Consider the following 22,895-nt stretch of genomic DNA (forward strand, 5'->3'; position numbering starts at 1 on the left):
CTCCCTGGGCGCCTGTTTTACGCAATAAGTTGCGCACACCTTTGAATCTGAGAGGCGCCGCGGGTTCGAAGGAGCTCCCAGCGTAGGCTAGGAGTGATGAGTGATAGGTGAAGACTAGGAGATGCAAGAGCCCCGGTGGGCCACCATCGCGGGCGCAATCAGCCGCAGGATTCCAGTCAGGCCAATGGGGAGGGTGCGCAGCTGGAGCTTAGCCCATATTCATTCATGACCAGTGGAGGGTAATGTGGATGGCGAGCTCCTCGTCCGAGTCCTCTGTGAGGGCATCCAATTCAATGGGGTCGGCTTCAGAGGAGGATCTATTGTTGGACCCAGACTTTGTATCGATGGAGGGCAGCGACGGGAGTGGACAGGAAGGGCTCTGAGCGGTGGGGAGAGTAGGCTAGGTTTTGTGCATGGTGGGTTTTGTGGAATCAGGATGGCCCAGCAGGGACTGCCCCGACGTAGCTCGGTCAGATGGCCACATATCCACCCCACATATGGGATGTCTATGAGGGGTGCCCTATAGATCGGAAAAATGTGTTGGGTACAGGGGCAAGTGTTTTTTTGTTCAAAATGTGTTCAGGCTGTCTGCCTTGACATATAAAGAAGGAAGGTGGGGCCCGACTTATAATGCCGTGAAGTGGTTTAAGAAGCCCAAAAACCAAACAACCATGAAAATGTGTCAAACATATCGAAAGTACTCTTCTGACCCCGAACTCACATGTACCTTGATGAATAGTAAATCCAAAAACAAGTTAAGCATTTAAACAGTTCTGAATTTTTCTTGGCAACAAACATTGATGGGTGTTTCACTTGTGTGCAAATTTTCGTGATGGAAAGGATCAATGCTCCCAAAAATAGTCTTTTTGAGCGTCGATTTTTTCTTCTCAGACCTCCACGAATGTCATCCCATTATGAAATTTTGCACACAGGTGAAACACTCATTAATGTTTATAAAAAAATCAGATATTTTCGAATTGTTTTATTAGGCTTTAAAATTCTACTGTTTGGGTGCATATCAGCTCAGGATAAAAAATCCATGTCTGCAAACATTTGATATTTTAATGGAAGGGGTATCTTGCTCACTGTAAAACTCACAGGGTTCGGCTGAGTTGACCGAAAGAAAGGGCGATGCGGTCGGCGGAGCTCCCGTGCCGGCTGATCTCGACTTGATAAGCCGGATCGGATTTGCAGGATTCCGGCTGTCTAAGGTATGGATTCTTGTGCTTGGGGGAATACGTTTGTGTTAGGAAGGATTCTGTCAACGGCTGATCCCATAGATTGAAGTGTTTAGAGAACGGATGAAGTCCTCAATCCGTTCGAGACGCCTTTCAATAAGAGATGGCAAGATTTTCTCGCACAGGTCGCGGGAGCCTGGAAACAGAAAGCGGATGTCGATGAGAGGGAATTTGGTGTGGGATCACAAACTGGAGATCCACTGGACAGTTTGTCTCCTTGGAGATCCACTCGACACTTTGTCTCCTTGATGGCCACTCAAGAACTTGGAGAGGAGATGTTTAATTCTCACACCATCGGATCTAGGCATTCCTAAGGCTAACTCTAGCCGATCCCATAGAGGAGTAAAAAATTACTCCGCCGCGTATCCAGCGTGTATATTTACATCACCGCTCGGCGTCGGAGTAAAAATCCACTTGCCTCCTCTGCCTCTCCTTCTCCCAATATCCACCGCTGGTCCCGCACCCCCACCGTACCCATCATTGGCCGGATCCTGTGGCCGCTCATCCCCCCATCCGCAGCGCGGGTCCTCAAGCTGCCGCCGGGAAGATGTGGCCCCATCTGGTTGCCTCGCCAGCTCCCCCTATCTCCCTGCGCCACCACATCCACAGAGGAAGTATCCCGGCATCTGGCAGCCGGTGTGGGGGACGTGGGTTGTCGAAATCACCGATCGAGACACCCATAGGAAGCATTGGCTTGGGTTGTTCCACACCGCCGAGCCCGTCACCCGCAAGTACACCAGGTGGCAGGTCCGGCTACAAGGTGCCGATGCCGGCCTCAACTTCCCATGGGGCGAGGCGCCGCTTCTCGACCCGCCACCGCCGGGGGTGGTGACTGCGGCGGTGGACTGGGAGGACCGGGAGGCGAGGGAACGGCTCACGGTAGAGGCCTCCGCCGAGGAGCACATGTTGGACATCTGCCTCCTGTACCCCGAGCTGGTGGAGGCGGAGCACGCAGCGGGTGGTAGGGGGGGGGGGGGGCAGGGGAGGGAGATCATCATCCTCTAGAGGTGAGGATGGCGGCGGCAGTGGAGGCGGCATCGATGACGACTTCAATGTTGAAGAATGGCGGAGGATCTTCCCCGACTACGGCGACTACGGCACAGGGCCTGACCCCATGGGGTGTGGGATTTCTAGGGCGGAGTAGCTCGCAGTTGCAAAGTCCGATTAGTTGTATTTAAATTAGACTATGCTTCGGTGGTTGTTAATGTAAATTATGCGTCGCATTTCGGTTTAAACTAAACTATATTTCAGTGGAAGTTTATTTAAAATCGAATCTTTGTTCATTACATTCAAATTTGTTTTTACTCAGTTAAATTTAGGGGATCGGCTAGAACCAACCAAATTTTAGTTGAGTAAATATACTCTACTAACTTTACTTCGCCATTTTACTACTCTGTTCTTAGGGGATCGGCTATAGTTGGCCTAAGCCAACATAGACCTCCAAATCCATGGACACAAACTAGATACGATTACATTTGCTCGATCGTAGTTTAAAGGGCACACATGTACACACCATTACATATGCTCAATCGTAGTTACATGGCACACATGTACACACCATTACATATGCTCAATCGTAGTTACAGGGCACACATGCAAAGTAAGTAGCAGGGACATACACTCAGTTATTTTACATACATAGAAACACACAAGTAAGGCAAACCAAAAGCACACACAAACCAACCATGGTATGGGAGTCAATGATGAATGGATAATATGTATTGCTTCCCCAACATCAATCCTGTATCTTCCAGCAGAATGGGAATCTTGTAACATCTCTCTTTTCCTGTATGTTTCCCGCTTCTTTGTATTGGTTTTCTGGTTTGTTGTGTATAAGCTTGGGAATGTTTTTATGTTTGTTAATTGCTTCTTTCACCTGATTGGGGACAAAATCACCATTGAACTCGAACTCCTTCAGTTTTGGAAGGTTGTCAATGCCGGAGATAGTACCCATCGTGAAGGACCAGATGATTTTCTCGAGCCTAGTAGCAGATCCGCCGGTAAAGCTAATATTGGGAATGGCAGAAAAGTCGACAATAAGAAGGTTGAGCCTTGGGAAGTCGTCTTTGTAGAAGATAAGTTGGTTTTGTACATAAGATGTCTCCTTGAGTACTAGGGTGCGCATGCTAGATATCTTGGCCAGAATTTGTACCTCATCTTGACTCAGAATGGTACGACAAAGAGTCACCTTGGATATGTTTCTGGCCTTGTCAAATAATGAAAGCTTGGTGTTGTTCTTCAACTCGACTTCCTTCAGTTCTAAAAGTCCTTCAACTCCATAAATATACTGTAGGCTATCAATGGATGAAAGGATGATCTTCTCAAGCTTAGGAGCTCCACCTTCAAAGTTGATGTCAGTAATGTTGGAATCCTCAACAAGAAAGCACTTGAGATTCTTAAATTCCTCGTTCTTGAAAGTGAGCTTCCTATCGATGTATGCCTTGTGTCGGAGCCTGACACAAATTAACTTGGGTAGCTTGGCAAGGACCTCAAGATCATCCTGCGTCAGATGGGTACCAGATAAAGTTACCTTGGCAAGATGGAGTTGGCCACTATCTTTGGTCAACAACCGAAGAAGCTGCACCGTCTGTGGGGTTCCAACAATGCTTAGGCTCTCAAGAAGCTTGGGAGAGTCTTTATAGCGTTCAAGAACCCATTCTGTGAACTCTTGGTTGGAAGGGTCTTCATCTACCATGGGAAGAGTGATTGACAGAGACTTGAGGCACTCATGCAGATCACTAATAGCTCGAAGCAAATTCCTGAAGTGTGAGTCCTTGTGTTCAATAACCACACCAAGCTTCCTCAGCTGCCATAGTTTTCCAATATCTTTCAAATCTTGTCTATTCCGTGCCTTGACATTGGACAATACCTCCATGCTTAACATTTTTTCTACTTTGTCAGGAACTTCAACACTAGATAGTGCAGTACTGCTTGACCCTAAACTCTGAACAACTCGACCAGCTAGCAAACGCTTGAGCTTCAGGAGTAAGACATTTACCGTTGCAGATGGATGCACCTTGGTCTCTCGGATATCCAGTACTTCCAGTTCACGGAGGTTGTTGATTTCACTTGGCAGATGGGTAACATTTGTTCCCCTTAGGCTCAGATACTTGAGCAGTAACATTGTGTTGCATATGTCCTTAAGGTAGCTTTTGTTCTTCCCTCCAAAGCATTGGCAACCATCAAGATCTAACACCTTGATCAGAGATACTCGAGATGATTCTTCATAGAGCTTTTGGAAGAATCTATCGATTCTGTCAGAGCCACGAAGTCGGAGATCATTGAAAATGGAGAAGTGGCGAGCCAAGTGATGTGATAGGCGTGTTTCCACGATGCGCTGTTTTCTGGCAATCTTGGTAATGAATCCATGAACTAGATCACCTATCACACAACTCTTTGCATGACCTGTAGCTCCAATATCAGCAGGATAAACAAGCCACCGGTTCACAAGTGCATCAAAACATCGATTGGCATGACGCACAGAACTGGCCCAGTCTTCCTTTGCTATGAGGCCTTCTACAACCCACCGTCCTATCAAGGTTGACCGCTTGATGGCTTGTTGTCGAGGGAAAATAGCCAGGTACATCAAGCAAGACTTGTATTCCTTAGGCAGATCACCATAAGAGAACTTTAACATCTTCTTAGCAATGTTGTCCAATGAGTTGTCTGAAACCTGTTGCAAGGTTCCATGCAACTTACGTAGCTCCTCATTGCTCCTTTTGGGGTTGGCATACAAAGCATGAACGAAGATCTTCATACATAATTCATGTGACTTGCACTTGTCCAAGATGTCAAGCAGAATCTTGGCGCTATCTTCAGTAATCTGCTTTTTTGTAAGCTCGAGTGTAGTATCACGGTAGAGGCCAAGAAGAGAATAGTCTATAGGCTCCCGTGGCGGAAAACAATATTCCTTGGCTCGTGTAGCATATTCTGTGGTTTTCAACATCAGTGCACCTGCTATGCGACCAAACATGTTGAAAGCATTTTTGGTGTCTTCCCATCCGGATATGAAGTCATTATCCAGTTTGAGGATAACCAAGATGGGACTATCTGGTATCTTCAAACAATCATTAATTTTGTCTATAATTCCTTTGATCTTGAGCTGCTCTTTCAACCTCCACTCAATTTGTCCAATCTTCTTTGTGGTTTCTTCAATAAGAGCATCTGGGACTGGGATACAATCCAGATTGGATTTACTAGCAGTTGCATCTTGTTTCTTTATGGACTGGTTGTATTCCTTCACCTCAGGTGTGTCAGGTTGCTTGGATTTGTCTTTATGAATCTCAGCTTTATCTAGTTTTTTCATGGATGTATCACCCTGCAACTCCATTAAGACCTTGCGGATTACTTCTTTAAATGGGTCATCAGCCAATATAGTAGTTCTAGTGATGGTAGCTTGGTTGGAGTCTTGCTCTCGGATTTGCAGGGGCTTCACTGGGAACACCACCCGTAGGATATGTTCATAATGGGCTCTCTCGAGATGAATTGGTCCCGTTCTTGATTCTTCAGTAAGATCTTTAGGCTTCTGATTCTCATCTGCATTTTGTTCCATATGATTTTTAAGGTTCTTGGCTGTTTCCTTGATGATATCTTCATGCGAGAGTGGTTTTGCTTCTTTCCTCTCTAAAAGTGTTGCTTCCTTTGTTTCTTGGTTTAGGGGTTTGGTAGCAGACGAACCATCATCTGGCTTTTGCTTCAGCAACAACATGGCTCGGAGGAGTACGCCCAAGGGTTCATCTTTAGATGATTTCAACAGGTCCAGTTGGTCACCATTCATTTCTTCCAGGTTGAGCTGCCGCTGGCCGCCCTTCATTTGTGTAATAGTACCCTTGATCTCTGAAATCTTGTTGTCAAGCTTCATCCTCTTGATATTTTTTGTTATTTCATCAAACAACCTCCTTTTTTCTGAGCCAATAGCTATTTTCCTTTTGTCAAGATCTTGCTCCTCCTCTCCCCGGCCTTGACCTTGCTGGCGCAGCACACGCAGGATGTAGTAGAGAATGTCCCGGGATTGAAGCCAATCACGAAAAAAGTGCACTCCTGGGATGTCCACCAAGACACACCGCCTGCCAGTGGCATGTTTATCCCAGATAGCCGAAGCTTCCATTGCAAGAGCGAGGGTTTCTTCCTTATCCGGTGCCACAATGGCAACAGATGCTATTGATTTCTCCTTAGAAGTGTTGCCTTGTGCAACATATTTTATCCATTCGGCCAACTTCACCCTAACATTGTCCTCCGGTGTACGAGGCTGGTAAATTGCCCCTATTGGAGCAGAATGCTTAGTCGCTGCCATTCCCATCATAAGCTGATTGTCGTTGTCTTCTTCTTCATCTCCGGAAGCAGCAGATGATGGGGTCAAATGTGCCAATGATGATGATGTTGCCACCGGCATGAGCCCAGCCCCTGTAGGTGACTGCTCCGCTCCCGCCCCTTTCGTTGGGACCTCAACGCCATACCTGTAACATGCAGTATATAGTTACTTACGAACAGAAGGAAAAGTTTTGTCATATGTGGAATAAAAAACTGTAGGCAATCTGGAGACTTTTTGTTTGATTTATCTCATCAAAACTATGAAAATGTTGTGGCAGTTTATTTTGTCGAGAATCTGGATGAGGAGAAAGTGGGCTGGAATTGCACAACCATTACCAACTGCTCCTCTGTTCTTTCTTATTAGTAATCATTGTAGACTTGCAGACTCATGGTACAACTCTATACTGTTAAATATGTAACATGTTCTTCACAAGGAAATGTGTTGTTAAACCCGGGTTCAATACACCCCTTTGTATTCATAGTTTCTATAAATAACAGTATCTAAAATGAAAGTATCCTTCTGAGCTCGAGCTCAAATGAGCTCGGATGAATAGTAAAAGTGAATAGTTTTGGAAACAAATTCAAACAATTCTGCATTTGTTTGTGGTAACTTTGATAAATGTTGTAAGAGTATGCAAATTTTCATCATGAGATCACATTCGTGAAAGGTGTGACCAAAAAAATCCATGCGAAGAAAATGCTTTAGATATAGGGAGGGAATATTATGACGCCGTGGTGGGGCTACCCAGCCTCTTTTTCTTTATGTTTCGATTTTCAATCTTTCATATCTTTCCAACCAAAAGTCCGAATTAAGTTTCTTTTGCATATTCTTGTTTTTGATGACGAGGGCTTTCATATGAGATCCATTTTGAATATGTTTTGAAGAGCTTTTCAAATTCTGTTAAGTTTCAACTTCTAAAACTTAGTACGAGCTGCCAACAAAATCTTACATGTGATAGACAGAACCGTAAGTTTCAGAAACTAAAACTTAAAATTTGTTGGGCCCTCGTGCGGGATCCAATGACTTTGTGGATCACGAGGCAATATGGTGGCCGACACGGCTGGGCAGGTGTGTGCCCCTGCGGGTTTCCGCTATGATATACTATAGTCAATGAATTTTTGTATTTGCAAAATCGAGGAGTGTTTGCTACATGCAGCATTTAACATACTATATTTTTTGGACATAATATTTTTGATTGGGAAAACTGAAACAAAATTTTCACAATCTGTCATAGAGTACACTAACATATTTGTTGCACTGGCATATTTAACTATGTACTATTTGTGCGGGCGTTACACAAGAGTAGTATTTCTTGTTAGAGCTTAGACTTTGTTGGTGTTTCTTTTAGCATGAGCTTGCGTTGGTATCATTATTTTCATGTATGGACCATATGAAGTTACTTACTGTATGTATAACACCTTGTAGTGTGATTTTTCTTGAGTACAAAATTCTCAGTCAGATCGTGGGATGGAGTCCTTTTTTGAAAAATTGCAATTTCTTTTTCTTTTCTTATTTTCACTGCTTCTTAGTAAGTGAAAAAAATGGAAAGCCTTCAGGTTGGGAATCAAATCCCTGAATCCCATGGAATAGTTAAAGCAAGCCTACGCTAACTACCAGTGTGTCAATATGTCGGTTCGTACTTATATTATCTTCAAAAATAATTTTCTAATTCAAATTCCAGTTGTTACATTCGTCTAGAGACGATCTGGTAATTCCCTGTTCAATAAACTTAATTTTGACACCCACAGTAAAAAAAACAGCTTGGTAGCCAAATATTTTAGCAAAAAAAATGGGAGAGAATTCCTCTTGCCCCTGCCTCCACACAACTAGGGATGCACATACCTTTTTAGTATGGCTAGCAAGATTTTTATCTTGACGTGTATGTTCACCACACACCAACATGGCCCTCAAAGATTTTTAAAGTGAGTACAATGACTGGTCTCATCACGCACCAAGCGCGATCCCTAGTAAAAGGGGGGAAACCCCTGTTCATCACACGTCAATTTTAGGAATTGAACCCGGTCGTTAGCCTACACAACCACATTGCTAGTCACTGAGCTAAAGTTGTGTTTGCGATACCCCAACATCAAGGTTGGTTCGGAAAACCCCAAGAGAAAGCTCCCGATCCGGAATATCCAGATCGATGATCTTAAGCGCCCTTCCTCCATCCTTCAAGATTTGATGGCCACGAACACATCCTATCTGGATGGAAAGCTTTCCCCTCCTTGCCACGAGTCAGCCCATCCAGCTGCAGCACTGTAGGGAACATGTAGCATGCAGAAGCTATGGAGACGATAGCGAGCATTCACGCCATGATGCCACACAGGCGGACACACATGGTCATGTCCGCGGCACCCATACTAGAGATATGAAACACCATAGATGTGCCGGCGGCGGCGTATGGCCACACGCTGGTGGGCGCTGCGGCATAGTGTCCATGTTAGTCTCTGCGAGAGGCGGCAAAACTAGCAGCGACGATGGCCTCCATTCATCACAACAGCATGAGCGGTGATGACTAGATCTTATGAGGACTTCACATGGTGGTGGCCTCCTCTGGACATCGCGGCCAGGGCGCCCCCCCCCCCCCCCCCCCCCCAATGATGACAATAAGAAAATCAAGGAGCGTGGCGGCCTCAGCTGCTCATCGAAGCTGGAGTGTCGCCCCTCAATGATGACAAGAAGTAAATCAAGGAGCATGCAACGCATTGGCATATCTGCGCGTACACTGGTGATAGTCATCTCTAGTGCTGCGGGCCCTCGCTTATGGTGAAAACAAAAATTTTGTTTCGTGGGAGTGCAATGGCCCATCGCACTTGAAGGTTGGTGGCGCAGGCGGTAGTGTCTTGCACCGAAGAGTAATGGGCACACCAGTGGTGTTGCCTCGGGATCTAGCACCGGGGCAACATCCCCGATTGTAAGGTGGATGCTACAGTGTGACCCGCAGCGATGTGAAGTGATAGTGGCAGGTTCCGCGCCGAGACATGTGCGCCCAGTGTTAGCCGTGGTGGTGGTCAAAGGTGGGAAGAGATCCAGCCAATCTGCTAGTGCCTTTTGGCCTGTCATATATAGCACTAACGGATGCAACTATCAAACGATCACTTCAAGATGCCGGGTGGAACACCATTGCATATCTAGCGTGAAAATGGTCCTAGCCTATATTGTTCGAGCTCAGCTGCAGCGAACTTGTGCCATTGCCTTGTTGATGACGTTATCTAGTTGCTATGGTGAACGTCTTCAGTGACTGGTCTTGGCAAGCATGATGAAGAATCCTTGTCCATGCCGTCTCTATGTCGCGATGATGGCGCAAGGACCTTTATCTCTTCTTAAAGGTGTTGCTATGTAAGAAGTCGACACAATCCTAGATGTTTTGCTTTTCATATCTAATAATGGTCCAATAGTGGTTAAATTTGTTATGCACTCTAATTTATAATTAGTTTTATAATACTCCCTCCGTTTTAAAATATAGTGCTTCCTCTATTCCCGTGCTTCAACTTTGACCATGAATTTAACCAGCAAGACCGATTGCGGCGGGAGCAAAAGTTATACCAATGAATTTGTATTCAAAAGAAGTTTTCAATTATATAATTTTTTTCTCCCGCTGCAGTTGGTCTCGTTGGTTAAATTTATGGTCAAAGTTGAACCTCGGGAAGGATGGGCGCACTATATTTTGGAATGGAGGGAGTAGTTGTGTGCATCACAATGTTGCATAGGCCGGTGATAAGCTCCTTTTCGAAAAAAAAAAGATGTTGCAAATAATGCAGAAGAGTTGATTTTTTAAATAATGACAAAAACTTCAATTTCGGGAATCTAACAAATTAGAACACTAAATTATTTCTTATATTCAAACACCTTAGAGTATTTTAGACAATGGTATGCAAGTGCAGAAACTGTGGTATTCTAAGAACGCTTTAAAAACAATTTACATTCAAATAGGGCCAGTGCATTACGAATCTAGGGTAAAATCCAGATGGTGTCACCGTACCTCAAACGCCGCTCCCCAATGTCGCGTGCTCGTTCCCTGAGCACACGTAGCTGGATGGCCGCGCGATGCTGCGCCACCATTTTGTGCAGGAACCAGGGAAGCCACGCGACGTAGCGCCGGAGGCCGCCCCTCGCAAGATGGAGCTCGGGGTTACCGCGGTACAGGTACATGTCGATGCAGTTGTTGCTGTCCTGGGCGAGCAGCCTGACCTGGTTCATCCAGGTGCGGATCTGCTCGTCGTGCTCGCCGTCGGTGGGCTCCTTCCTTGACAGGTGCGTCAAGAAGCTCTGCATGCTCTCCATCTCCTCCCGGATGAACTGCACATCGTGCCCGACGCGGCCCAGCAGTTGCGCCTCGTTGCGGATGACGCCCAGTAGCGAGCTCACCGCGCCTGCGGCCAGCTCCGCCATTGCTAGCTCCTCCCTCCGCCGGCCGGCTGCTTCGTGTCTAGTAGCTCAACTGAAATCGGTTTTGCAAGGGCTGTAGGCCAACTGGCGGCGCAATGTTTCTGTATGCAATCTGTGTGCGTGGTAAGGACTAAGGAGGAACTTATCCCACTTCACATGCTCAAGGCAAGTATCTCTACCTTCGAAAGAAAAACAAATACCTACCTTGTGATCTGCACATGACGTGGTTGGTATGTCACACATTTACAGGCTGGAAAGACAGATGCTCGATCAAGCCGGATTGGCTTGGTAGCTTGGTTTTGTTTTTATCGATCGAGTTTGAAAGAACTTCCTTTGTACTTCCTCCGTTCCGAATTACTTGTCGCATGTATGGATGTATCTAGATGTATTTTGGATCAAGATACATCCATTTTAGCGACGAGTAATTTGGAACAGAGGGAGTAGTAGGTTTCAGCTTGTTTTCTTAGCAAGCCTCATATGGGGAGCTCGTTCAAATTTCAAGTAGTTTCCTTCAAATTTCGTTGTGTACCACTAAAGGTTCTATTAGTGTTTCTACTAATTCCTTAGGTGAGGGTGGAAAAACAAGGTTACACACCGGCTCTGTACGTGTCCTTAGTCCTTGCAGCTGAGTGCGTATCCACATGATTCCTTGGTCTATGGGTGCAATCAATTGGGGATCAGCCCTTGAGCTATATTCAAGCAGTATGGATGACGGTCCAATAATAGACTATAATAAACACTATTGTCTAGTAATAAAATTTTTGGCGAAGGGAACACCGACAAGAGAGGAAGAGAGCACCAACGCCATTGCTTAGGACAAACAAAAAGCATCATAGGTATCTGGATGAAGGAGATGGGGAGACTACCACATGCCGGCCTTTAATAAAAAAATAATGGCTTGTGGTATATTACGCCAGACCGAAGGGTCATTGAAGTTATGTTTTACGTATTTATGATGTATTTATGGATACATGTTGGTAACTTTTGATCTAATATTTCTGTTGCATTTTGATATCTGAACTCATCCATCATACTCATAAAGTTAAGGACATGCTGAGCTCACGGTCCAGCCAAAAGAGCTAGCTCGAGCTATTCAGTGAACTGAGCTAAGCTTCATATCCACTACAATATAAGTACTCCCTCCGTCCCATAATATAAGAACATATTTTACACTAACTGTGAAGGACACATGAGGTAGGGAAGCCTGGGTCTTTGTTAAAGAAAAAGTAGTAAGCCAGACTGGTCCTAGTTTAGCAGACAATGTCACTCTTTCTCTCCATCTTTGATTCTTTTTCGAACCAACAAAAAATCCGGCGAGGGACATGCTTTAATTTGATTCTTCGTCTTTTGATGAGGTTTTGTTCTTGGAGCTTGTATTCCACTCACAAGTCACGAGGTGAAGGGACTGGGAGGAATCAGGAACTTGGCCATTACGTCAAGTTGCAGTCATGCAGACGCATAACGCCGACAGTACGCTCAGCTTAATGGACTGGCACTCCTTGCCGTAGCGCAGCAGCCTTCAGAGCTTGCTTCGTTCGAGGGTTTGGTTCTTAGATCGGAAGGAAAAGAACAAATACCTACCTTGTGAGCAGAATAATACGGGGGGCTTCTGTGTCACAGATGACAGGCTGGAAGAACATATGCTCAAGTCGGCTTGGCTTGGCTTTGTTTGGTTCTGATCGAGTCAAGCCGAACCATCTTACTAATCCTCATATGGGAGGCGTTCATTTTCCAAATAGTTATATGTTCAAATTTCGTGGTCTACCACCCAAGATTTCTGATAGTTTTTCGACCAAATTCCTTACAACAGATTACCAGCTACTCGGCTACACATCGGCTCTGTATGTGTGGTCCTTACCGCAGGGTTCCGATGCACGGGATTCCTTGGCATATGGGCAGTGGCGGAGGATGAGGTGAAACGTGAAGCATAAAAGAAGTACTGTGATGCAGAGCCAAAATAGAACATACGCGCTAATAAAGTTATATGATCTAAATAGACTCATGAAAATACATTGGAATGTGAACCACCCACCTCGACAGCTACAATTTCATCGGTGTTGCGCCCTCGTGAGGTTCGATTTTGCGGGCGATCCTATTTGGCGCTTCAGCTCCCTTTGCCAGCAAGGGCGCCTGGAGGCGCTTCTAAATGCGCCCGGTCCATCTTGCTTTTACAAACTGCATAAAACAAAGCGTGTTCGTCCTGATTCGAAAATGCGACCACCAAGACCAAGTTACGATGGTGCAACAACCCTGCCACCCCAGCGGGATCTGCTAAAAATGAACTTTCTCCTTCTTTTATTCTTTCTTTTTCCCTTTATCTTTTTTCCTTTCCTTTTTTCTTCATCCTGGTTCAGTGAATTGTTTGCGAATACGTGATCTATTCTTTTAAATTGATGTTTTTTAAATTTGATGCACTTTTTTGAAATTCAAGGAACTTTTTTTCAAATTTGTAAACCTTTTTTCAAATCAATGAACATTCTTTCAAATTCGGTGAACTTTTTGAAAACTGATAAATTTATTTTTAAATTCAATGAAATTTTTTCAAATCTGATGAACTTTTTTTCAAATGCGATTAACGTTTTTCAAATTTTATGAACTTTTTTTCAAATCCAATGAACTTTATTTTCAAATTTTGTTACTTACTTTTTTGGAAATTTCATGTACATTTTTGAATTCAATTTTTATTGCGTTTTTTATTCTTTTTTTCGGTTTTTTCCCTAAGTGAACTGTTGGCCTGTCAACCACGACCAGTCAGCAGTTAACGCAGGGGAGAATCAAAACTGAAGCGACGTGCCAGCCAGCGAACATGAGAGTTATTGGGCAGACCCAATAGTGTGCCAGTGTGAGCGGCAGGATCTCCAAAGGCGCTGCCTCGGAGCTCCCAGATGTTTAGCTAAAAAAAAGGAGCTCCCGGATGTCACACGCACCAAAATGTCTCAGCGGCTGTTGGCCAAGCCTCACGTACATATTTTCAAATCCTTTAAGGCCCCCCTTATAGCAACACATAATAAATATACTTCACCAACCGTCTGTTACTTTTTTGTGAATAACGCAGTCCACCTCTCCCATATATATACATATAATCCATCTTCATCGGAGCAAGTATGAAGCCCATATAGATCACTCATCTGGCCTGATACATTAACCTAGGTGACAACCACATAATAATAGAGGAAGACCAGAAAAGAAGAGAGATGAGATGTAAAGACAGACATATGGGAATTGGAGGCATCAGATGATTAGAAAACTGCCAGAAACCGGTCATACTCACTGTGGCCCTTCATTGGAGGTGCCTCTTCCACTGCTTGATGATAGAGAATTCACTCAAGACTACCAAGTTGTACAAACTGCACTCAAGACTACCAAGTTGTACAAACTGCACGGGCTTGGCGGTGAAAACGACCCCATTGCCACACTGTTACCTGGAGCAGCTGTGTGTCAACCAGCATCAAATTACTCAATTAGCTGCCTACACAAGGAGGCTTGATGCGGTGGATGGCGATTGTCAAAAAAGAAGAGGTCGGGTGCCTTCTATACCTAGGGAACAGAAAATCAGCTAGCTCCACCCACCACCGTTCACCACTTTAGCATTCTGTTTTGGTGATACTCTTGCTTTTCACCCTGCAATTGCAAAGCACCATCACTAGAGATGTACGATCTTTATTGTGTATGATTACTCATCAGCCAAAATTTTCAGCGTGTCACCATTTCGCCAATAGTGTTAATCATGGCTTCTCAGTTTCCTTAGAATTTTTTTTATATCATGATTGTCAAGGCCAATGTTTTCATTGCCAGGTGCTAAATTAGTTACCTCACGGTAAACGTGTTTCTCGCCCCTCCACAATAAATTCTCACATGGAGAAAAGTTTCTCCGCGATGAAAATAGAGCAGAAACTTTTCGGATTTTCCGCAAGAAAAAGGAAATAGAGAGGAAATAGGGAAGAGGAAATATAATCTTGTGTAATGAAAATGGAAATGAAATTTATTACAAGGAAACCGAAATGGAACGTCGTCTTCCAGGCGGAACAAGCATCAAAACTGAGATTCTGTTTCCGTGGTACTTGTGAGCTGCACTGAGATTTTCCCCGAAGTGGAGAGGAGATGCAACACAATAGAGATAAGTTTTTCCCTCAATGAGAACCAATGTATCAGTACAGTAGGAAAATCACACAAAGCCTCGTGAACATCATCTGCACACACAAAAGCAAAATACTTGCACCCAACGTGGGCAAGAGGATTGTCAATCCCCTTGAACTCGTTATTTGCAAGGATAATTCTGATACTAATATATAGTAAAATAAATTGCAAACCAAAATAGAAGAAATAAAATTGCTGCGAGGTATGGTTTATATATATGATTAAAGTAGAACCGGGGGGGGGGGGGGGCGCATAGTTTTCACTAGATGTCTCTCTCTCAAGCACATGGCATACGATGGGTGTATAAATTACTATTGGGCAATTGATTGAAAAGAAGATAGTTATGACGATATTCAAGGCAGCGTTCATGTATATAGGCATCATGTCCGAGACAAGTAGACCAACTCCTAACTGCATCTTCTACTATTACTCTACCAATCGACCACTATCCAGCATGCATCTATGGTGTTTATGTTGGGGAAATGACACCTATGGGATCACGAGGATCCCTTCTACGGTTAGCGGGGAAGAGGAATGCACAAAGAGCAGGTCCAACAATCAACACGAAGGATTTTTACCCAGGTTCGGGCCTCAAGGAAGCGTAAAACCCTAGTCCTGCTTTGAGTGTATATTTAGTGTTCTTGAACCTTGACTAGCTGCTATGCGTGTCCGATCCAAAAGTTTGAAATCCTCCTCCAGTATACCTTGGGCCTCCTTTTATATATCCAAGGGGTTGCCATAATGGCACACAGGAGGTGCAAAGTAGTTACAGTGTATATGCTTATCACTGACGTTGTAGGACAAACGCATTAAATGTGCTGTTTACGTGCCCTCCAACTTTATTAGAGGCATACAACACTTATTCTCATAGAACAACATACAAATAACTCTCTAGCTAAAGCATTTAGCTGTGACAACAAATGCGATCAAGATCGCAACTAAGGTAACAATCGATCCAACAGCATAATGATACCAAGCCTCACTATCGATGGCATATTTTCTAATCTTTCTAATCTTCGAGCGCATTTTCTCGATCTTGATCTTGTGATCATCGACGACATCGGCAACCTGCAACTCCAATTCCATCTTCTCCCCCTCAATTCTTTTCAATTTTTCTTTCAAATACTCGTTTTCCTTTTCAACTAAATTTAACCTCTCGACAATAGGGTCGGTTGGAATTTCCGGTTCACATACATCCTAGATAAAAATGTCTATGTCAACTTGATGGGCATAATTTGTCATAAACACGAAATGCAACAAATAGTTATAAAATAAAATATACCACATCCGAATCATAACCCGGATGAGGGCCGACGGGGACGGATATCAAAACCATGGCACTATGTATAACAAACAACGTACGGGTTAGATAATTATACAAGTAACTATATCTAAATCGTACAAACGTGATTTTTTGATATTAAAAAGATAAGAACAACAGGCTCACTGTCGGTGTCAAAACCGCGGATCTCGGGTAGGGTGTCCCGATCTGTGCGTCTAAGGCTAATGGTAACAGGAGGCAGGGGACACGATGTTTTACCCAGGTTCGGGCCCTCTCGATGGAGGTAAAACCCTACTTCCTGCTTGATTGATCTTGATGATATGAGTATTACAAGAGTTGATCTACCATGAGATCGTAGAGGCTAAACCCTAGAAGCTAGCCTGTGATGATTATGATTGTCCCTCTACGGACTAAACCCTCCGGTCTATATAGACACCGGAGGGGGCTAGGGTTTACACAGAGTCAGTTACAAAGAAGGAGATCTAACATCCGGATAGCCAAGCTTGTCTTCCACGCAAAGGAGAGTCCCATCCGGACACGGGACGAATTCTTGAGTCTTGTATCTTCACGGTCCAACAGTTCGGCCAAAGTATATAGTCCGACTGTGCGGATACCCACTAATCTAGGACTCCCTCAGTAGCCCCTGAACTAGGCTTCAATGACGATGAGTCCGACGCGTAGATTGTCTTCGGCATTGCAAGGCGGGTTCCATCTCCGAATACTCCAAAGTAAGTACCGAACACTTAAATCGTGTCCAAATCTGCAAGACGATTTTCACATGCCATCATGGAGAGAATGATATTCCACAAATATAATCTGCTGACATCTATAGATAACTTGACATGACACCATGGTTGAGTCATTATTGAACCGTCTTCCCACAACCAACCACCGCACAAATTGCGAGGTGGTTTCCTGGGCATGTCCTGTCGAAGCAGAGATCGTGTTCCCCTTATCGTGGGGCTTTCATCAATACGGGCGTGGGTAGCCCAATCGTACCGCCAATCGTAGCGAGTGGGGAACGAGCAGGTTCCACTAGGCAAGCAGGGAGGCGCAAAAGTTTTCACTGCCTCTATAAAGATATAAGGTCTCTTCTTCTTTACCCACGCCTTTCCCTTCCGCTCGTCCATTCCCCTTCGCTCGAGCCCTAGCACCCAAGCACTCGTCTCCTCCACCGGAGAGAGGTTCTCCGAAGATGTCCGGATCTAGAACAAGAGGCAAATGGATGGCCTCTACCGTCCAGGAGAAGGATATCAAAAAGCTTCGAGAGGCCGGGTACCTGGCCAAGAAAATCGGCCACCGTCTTCCGACGGCAGGACAGATCGTCGCGAATCTAGAGCCCCACGAGAGGCTCGTGTTTCTTCCTCATTTTGTCCGCAGGCTCGGGTTTCCCCTTCACCCATTTGTTCGCGGCATCATGTATTATTACGGGATTGATTTTCATGATCTATCCCCTAATTCTTTCCTTAACATCTCGACGTTTATCGTCGTGTGTGAGGCCTTTCTCCGTATTTCGCCCCACTTCGGCTTATGGCTGAAGATCTTCAATGTGAAGCCCAAGGTGGTGAACGGCGAGCATGCTGAGTGCGGCGGCGCCATGGTGAGCAAGATGCCCAAGGTCACATGGCCGACGGGCACCTTCAATGATTCCGTCAAGGAGTGGCAGTAGTAGTGGTTCTATATCACCGAGCCGCGCGATAAAAAGTGGGCCGCTGCTCCTGAATTCAGATCCGGAGCCCCCCCTGCGGCTTAAGTCCTAGCCCAAGAAGGACCTGAACTGATCTTCCTCCGACGAGCTATCGGTGCTTCAAACACGCGTCCAGAGCGTGGTAGACAAGGATGTCAAACTCGTCAATGTGGTCCAGGTGATGTTAGTTCGCCTGGTTCTCCCTTGCCAGCACCGAGGCTGCAATCTGTGGGAATACGACCCAGCCGAGCAACAGACCCTACGGGAGCTCTACGACTCCTCACACAAGGACATCTGGAAGGTGCTCTTCAAGTCTGGTAAACCGTGGCCGAGCTCCGCCGAGGACCGCGGGTATCAACTTGCCCGCTCCGCAAGTCCGGTAAGTCATCGCTAAGTTCTGTCTATCCATGTTTAGCTGGCATATCCTGAGGGAGACGGTTTATCATGCTTTCTGCAATTATCCCAGGAATGGACGAAGAAGGTGGGGCGGATACACTGTCCGGCCCCGCTGCCGGAGGAACCGGCAGGACCTCTTCTGACGAAGATGCTGGTCCCAGCGCCTTACGAGGCGCAGAAGAAAGAGGCCTCCAAGAAGGCCAAGGAGACCCGGAGCGGCCTCCGTCGCCGCGGTGCTTCGGACACAAAATCCGAAGACTCCAGCGCCCATCCTTCCTCCAAAGACGAAGAGGAGGAGGAAGAAGACGAGTCCTCCACGGGGGGAGAAAAGAAAAGGACGGCTTCCTCATCCCTGGAGGCCGAATCGCCAAAGAGGGGAAAAAGTTCCCTCCCGGAGGCGTCCACCACGGCTGCCAATAGCAGCCCGGAGTGGGATCCCAGGGTCCAGCCCCTGGTAAAATCGTGAGTACACGAAAACCGAACACGCCTACGCGCCCGGGATTACTAGGGTGTAGTAGTTTAACTGTCGCCATAATTTGTGCAGTCCGGCGAGGTCTCACGCCGAACAGTCCTCATCGGAGGATTCGCTGAGCACAGATGCCCTGGAGAGCGAGACGCCTCCAGAGGCCCCTTCCCTGAAGCCTAGATGTGACATCGAGGTGTCGTCCCAGCAGGACCCAGACTAGGGAGGGCACACCTCTAGGGCCGGATTCACGGGAGCAACGGTTCCCATGAACGTCGATGGCGGGGGCGATCTTAGATTCGGCCCACAGCCAGACACGGTCCTGGAGACCCTTAAAGCCCCAGGATCGGGCGGGCAGCCTCCCTTGACGGAGGGAGGCAAGCCCGCTCCGCCAGCAACCTCCGTCCAAGCAGAGCTGCAGGGCGGCCTATCGACAGCGCTAAAGAATGTGTTCATCGTCGATGAACATCGCACCCTCATGGGTGCGGTGATTGAAAAGCTTCAGTCCGCTGAGAGCGGACTGAATGAATCCTGCCTTAGCCTTATAAAAGGCTTTGAGGTATGTTTTTAGAAACCTTTGAAGATCGTCACAGTATAAATGGTAGCCCCTGATGCACTGTCCGGTGAAAGAGAGAGAGCCGGACAGGGGATCAAAATTCCGCTTCGCAAGGGACTCGGTTGATGACATGCATCTCTTTGTTTGAAAACAGGCGTCTTTAGCGACGACTGCCTCTCATACTGTGGAGGTTTCCAGACTAAAGCAGAGCCTGGGGCGGGCCGAAGAAGAACTTGGCCGAGTGAAGAAGCAGTTGGAGGACAAGCAAGGTATGTCGAAACCTTTTGACAAGTTAAGCACAAATGAGTAGTTGTGCCTGATGAAAATATTTGTATTGTGTGCTCTAGGAGAAAATGCCGAAATTGAGGCACTGAAGAAGGCTGTGGCCGAAGTCGACAAGAAGGCCGCCGCGGAGCAGGCTCTTCGCGAGAAGCACGAGGCCAGGGTCATTGAAGCTGAACGAGAGCTCACGGAGGGTGTGAAGAAAAGCGAGACCTTGGAGCAGAGTCTAGCAGGGAAAGAATCCGAACTCGCCCAAGCTCTCAAAGCCGCAAATGATGCTCGGGAGGAAGCCCGAGGTGCTCTGAAGGACATTCAGGAGGCAAGGAGGATTGCGGCTGGTAAGTCTTTTTTTACTCAAAGAGATTTTTGTATACTAATAGGAGAAACTCTAAGTGACAAACTGAATTCTTGTTTCTCCAGGAGCGTTTGCGGACCTGCCACGCAGCATATCTGATGCCGCTCAGTTCTACCGGGCTGAAGAGAAGAATTCTGCAGAGAAGCATTTCTGGTCGCAGTATTTGGCGCTGAATTATCTGGTGCCCATTGTCGATCAGCTGAAGTAGCTGATCGAACTGCACCAGGCGGCCGAACTAGCCATGAAGGACTTAGTTGTCCGGATGTGGCCCGCTGAGCCAATTCCAAGCAGTTACTTCGGACTCGTGAAACGGATTGTTGGTGCTTGCCCTCGGCTCGAAGTCATTAAGCGGTCGGTCTGTATAGAAGGTGCCCGCATGTCATTTGCCTGGGCGAAGGTGCACTTGGGGAAGCTTGATGCTGAAAAGCTGATGACTGAGGGACCACCAGAGGGTAAGGAGCATCGCAAGCCCGAATTATATTATGATGCTGTCCTGAAAGGAGCCCGCCTTGTGGCAGAACAGTGTACCAAAGACACTATATTTCCCTGAAGGCAGTCATGCTACCCTTTGTAATGCGGGATACTGGCACTATTGTTATTTATTGCCTGTTATATGAAAGTTTTTTCTTCCTGTGCGGCCGTTTAGTATATATAAATCCTGAGAGTTGTCCAGTCATCGGCTTCTGCCCGCACGTAGAAAGTACGGGGGTGTTCGGGACATACCTGAACACTCTTTATCCCATATTTGGGTCCTTGAAGGAGGTGTTCATCACATCAAACCAGGCAATCAGACTATAGGGCTTTATCACTCTCACTTAGCCATAGGAATTCGAGTATGGTAGGCGCAGCCCCTGGTGTTCGGAAGACCGTACGAGGGGCTCTAACAGCGCCAAATCGAAAGGCCGATCCTTCGCACTCTGCATTTATTATGGCATTATGCGGAATAAATCCTTAAAGATTTTACAACCTCTCGAACAGCTGACCAGCTCTCGCCGTATCATGACAGTCAGTTTTCGGCTTTCTCTACTGAGGTGCTCGTCCGGAAGAACCGGGACACAATCGCAGTAGTTCTCCCAGTGCTACCTTAGCCGATGGAGCGGAACGTAAGGTACCAAAACATGGGAGCCGGGCAAACCCAACTAATGACCCAAGACATGATTCAGAGCTGATGCATATAGTGCTATAAGTTTGAGGTGCCGAGCGACCGAGAAGGTGGCTGGACTTTGTTGCCATATTATGAGTTCAATGAAGCCCCTGGCATAATGGGGCATGACACTATGTGCGGGTGCCGTTATGACGAAAAAAGCGTCAATGAGGAACGATGGCCGGTAAGTGTCATTTAGTTCTACGTGTTGTAGTGAAGTGACACGTCTATGCGTATGAGTACGGTTTATGCTATGAAAAGAGGCATGCTGGCGGAACCTGTCGTGGCCGGACAGGAGGAAGCTGTGTGCGGATCCGAAGTGTATCCGGACTATCTTCTTGGGGAATACTTGTGTATTACCGCCTTGTGCGTCCGAGCTGATTCCATGTCGCCAGTCCTGTTCTGCGCAAAAGTTAGCCTGAAAAGAAAAATGCTTAGAGGCGTTTGCGTGTTATAGGGTGGTTGAACCGCGGGTGCCTGGTCGGAGCCTGGTCGAGCCGGGCTAGCATGCCGTAAAGTAGCTCTGTTGGTGTCCGGGGGGTTGGCTGTCGAATCAAAGTTCGATAGAAGGGGACAACTTGCTATCTTAGTGGCGGTATAATTTCCATTCTTGGGGTGGAGTTCGGCCTTGCCCATAATTGTGACCATGTCACGTGGGTTTGGCATGATATGGTACCACGTTGAGTCGAGCCAACAAGGTTCGTCCCGGCAGTATATAATAGTTACTGTATAAGGGGACGATGCCGAAGACTTACTCTTCGGCATGGTGTTTGTTTGGTGATCCGAAGATGACCTCCAGGGTGGTGGGCCTGTAAGACTTGGCCTTTGCACCTGGAACGACATCTTTGAGAAGATGTTTTTAGTAGGTTTGATCCTCGAGCGATCAATACCTATCTGGTGAACTGTGTCTTGGCGCAGCAAATTTGAGCTGCTGTTTATGCCCATAGGGGCTCCTGTGAGGTGGAACCCACCAACTGTTGGGTCGGTGGTAAGTTCAATTGAATTGCCATGGTTGATTGGAGATGATTGGCCGTATTTTGGTACCATGGGGTGACTTGTATTGTTGAGTCGGCATCTCGAGGAGTACACATTCGATCCCTTGTTGGTTTGCGGAGGATTTTCCTTTGACCTCGCAATGTTTGGTGGTCTGGGCTCCTCGTTGTTTGAGACCTCTTTTCATTGTTTCCCGCGCACGACCGGCCGTTTTGTTTTGAAGATCCGGCATTCTCTATTGGTATGATTGGCCGCCATTCTAGGGGTACCATGAATTTGACATGGTTGGTCGAGTATGCTGCCCGGGCCGGATGGGCCTGAGTTGTTCTCTTTCCACCGACCGGACTGGGTGCCGCGGAATCCGGCACCAACTGCCTTGTCTTGGGCGTGATTATTATTTTCGTGATGCTTATGTCTGTTGCGTCGAGGTTTATGGATGCTGCCTCGCGTTTCCTGTGTATTGCCCCGGACCGTGATGTATTGGCGTCGGGGTGTGGGCTTTAGGACCTCCTTCTCAGGTTGAGGTTGCAAATTGTGCTTTGTGTACCCTTTTAGTGGGGCGGTCGAGTCCGTATTCATCGGCTACCAGGACCTTGGTCCATCTGTTTGTGAGCAAATCTTGGTCAACTTGGAGCTGCTGCTGCTTCTTTTTCAGGCTTCTT

At 46.4% G+C, this 22,895-nt stretch overlaps 1 protein-coding gene across 1 annotated transcript; it reads right to left on the reverse strand.

Annotated features, from left to right (window-relative positions):
* Positions 1 to 2,738: 2,738 nt before the first annotated feature.
* On the reverse strand, positions 2,739 to 11,014 carry LOC123088163 (uncharacterized). Its single transcript, XM_044510336.1, has 2 exons — positions 10,532 to 11,014; positions 2,739 to 6,694 (listed from the first exon to the last, which is right to left on the reverse strand). Exons 1-2 carry the CDS (start codon positions 10,939 to 10,941, stop codon positions 2,974 to 2,976), a joined length of 4,131 nt encoding a protein of 1,376 aa, XP_044366271.1. The 5' UTR covers positions 10,942 to 11,014; the 3' UTR covers positions 2,739 to 2,973.
* Between the last annotated feature and the right edge of the window lie 11,881 nt (positions 11,015 to 22,895).

The sequence above is a fragment of the Triticum aestivum genome, chromosome 4A (genome assembly GCF_018294505.1).
Source record: "Triticum aestivum cultivar Chinese Spring chromosome 4A, IWGSC CS RefSeq v2.1, whole genome shotgun sequence".
Taxonomy (NCBI): domain Eukaryota; kingdom Viridiplantae; phylum Streptophyta; class Magnoliopsida; order Poales; family Poaceae; genus Triticum; species Triticum aestivum.

What these genes read in the sequence shown, in the direction of transcription:
- LOC123088163 (XM_044510336.1), bottom strand. Translation starts at nt 10,941, where the DNA reads ATGGCGGAGCTGGCCGCAGGCGCGGTGAGCTCGCTACTGGGCGTCATC. An exon ending in ATTGGGGAGCGGCGTTTGAG is followed by an intron (nt 6,695 to 10,531) that starts GTACGGTGACAC and finishes TGCATGTTACAG; the next exon opens with GTATGGCGTTGAGGTCCCAA.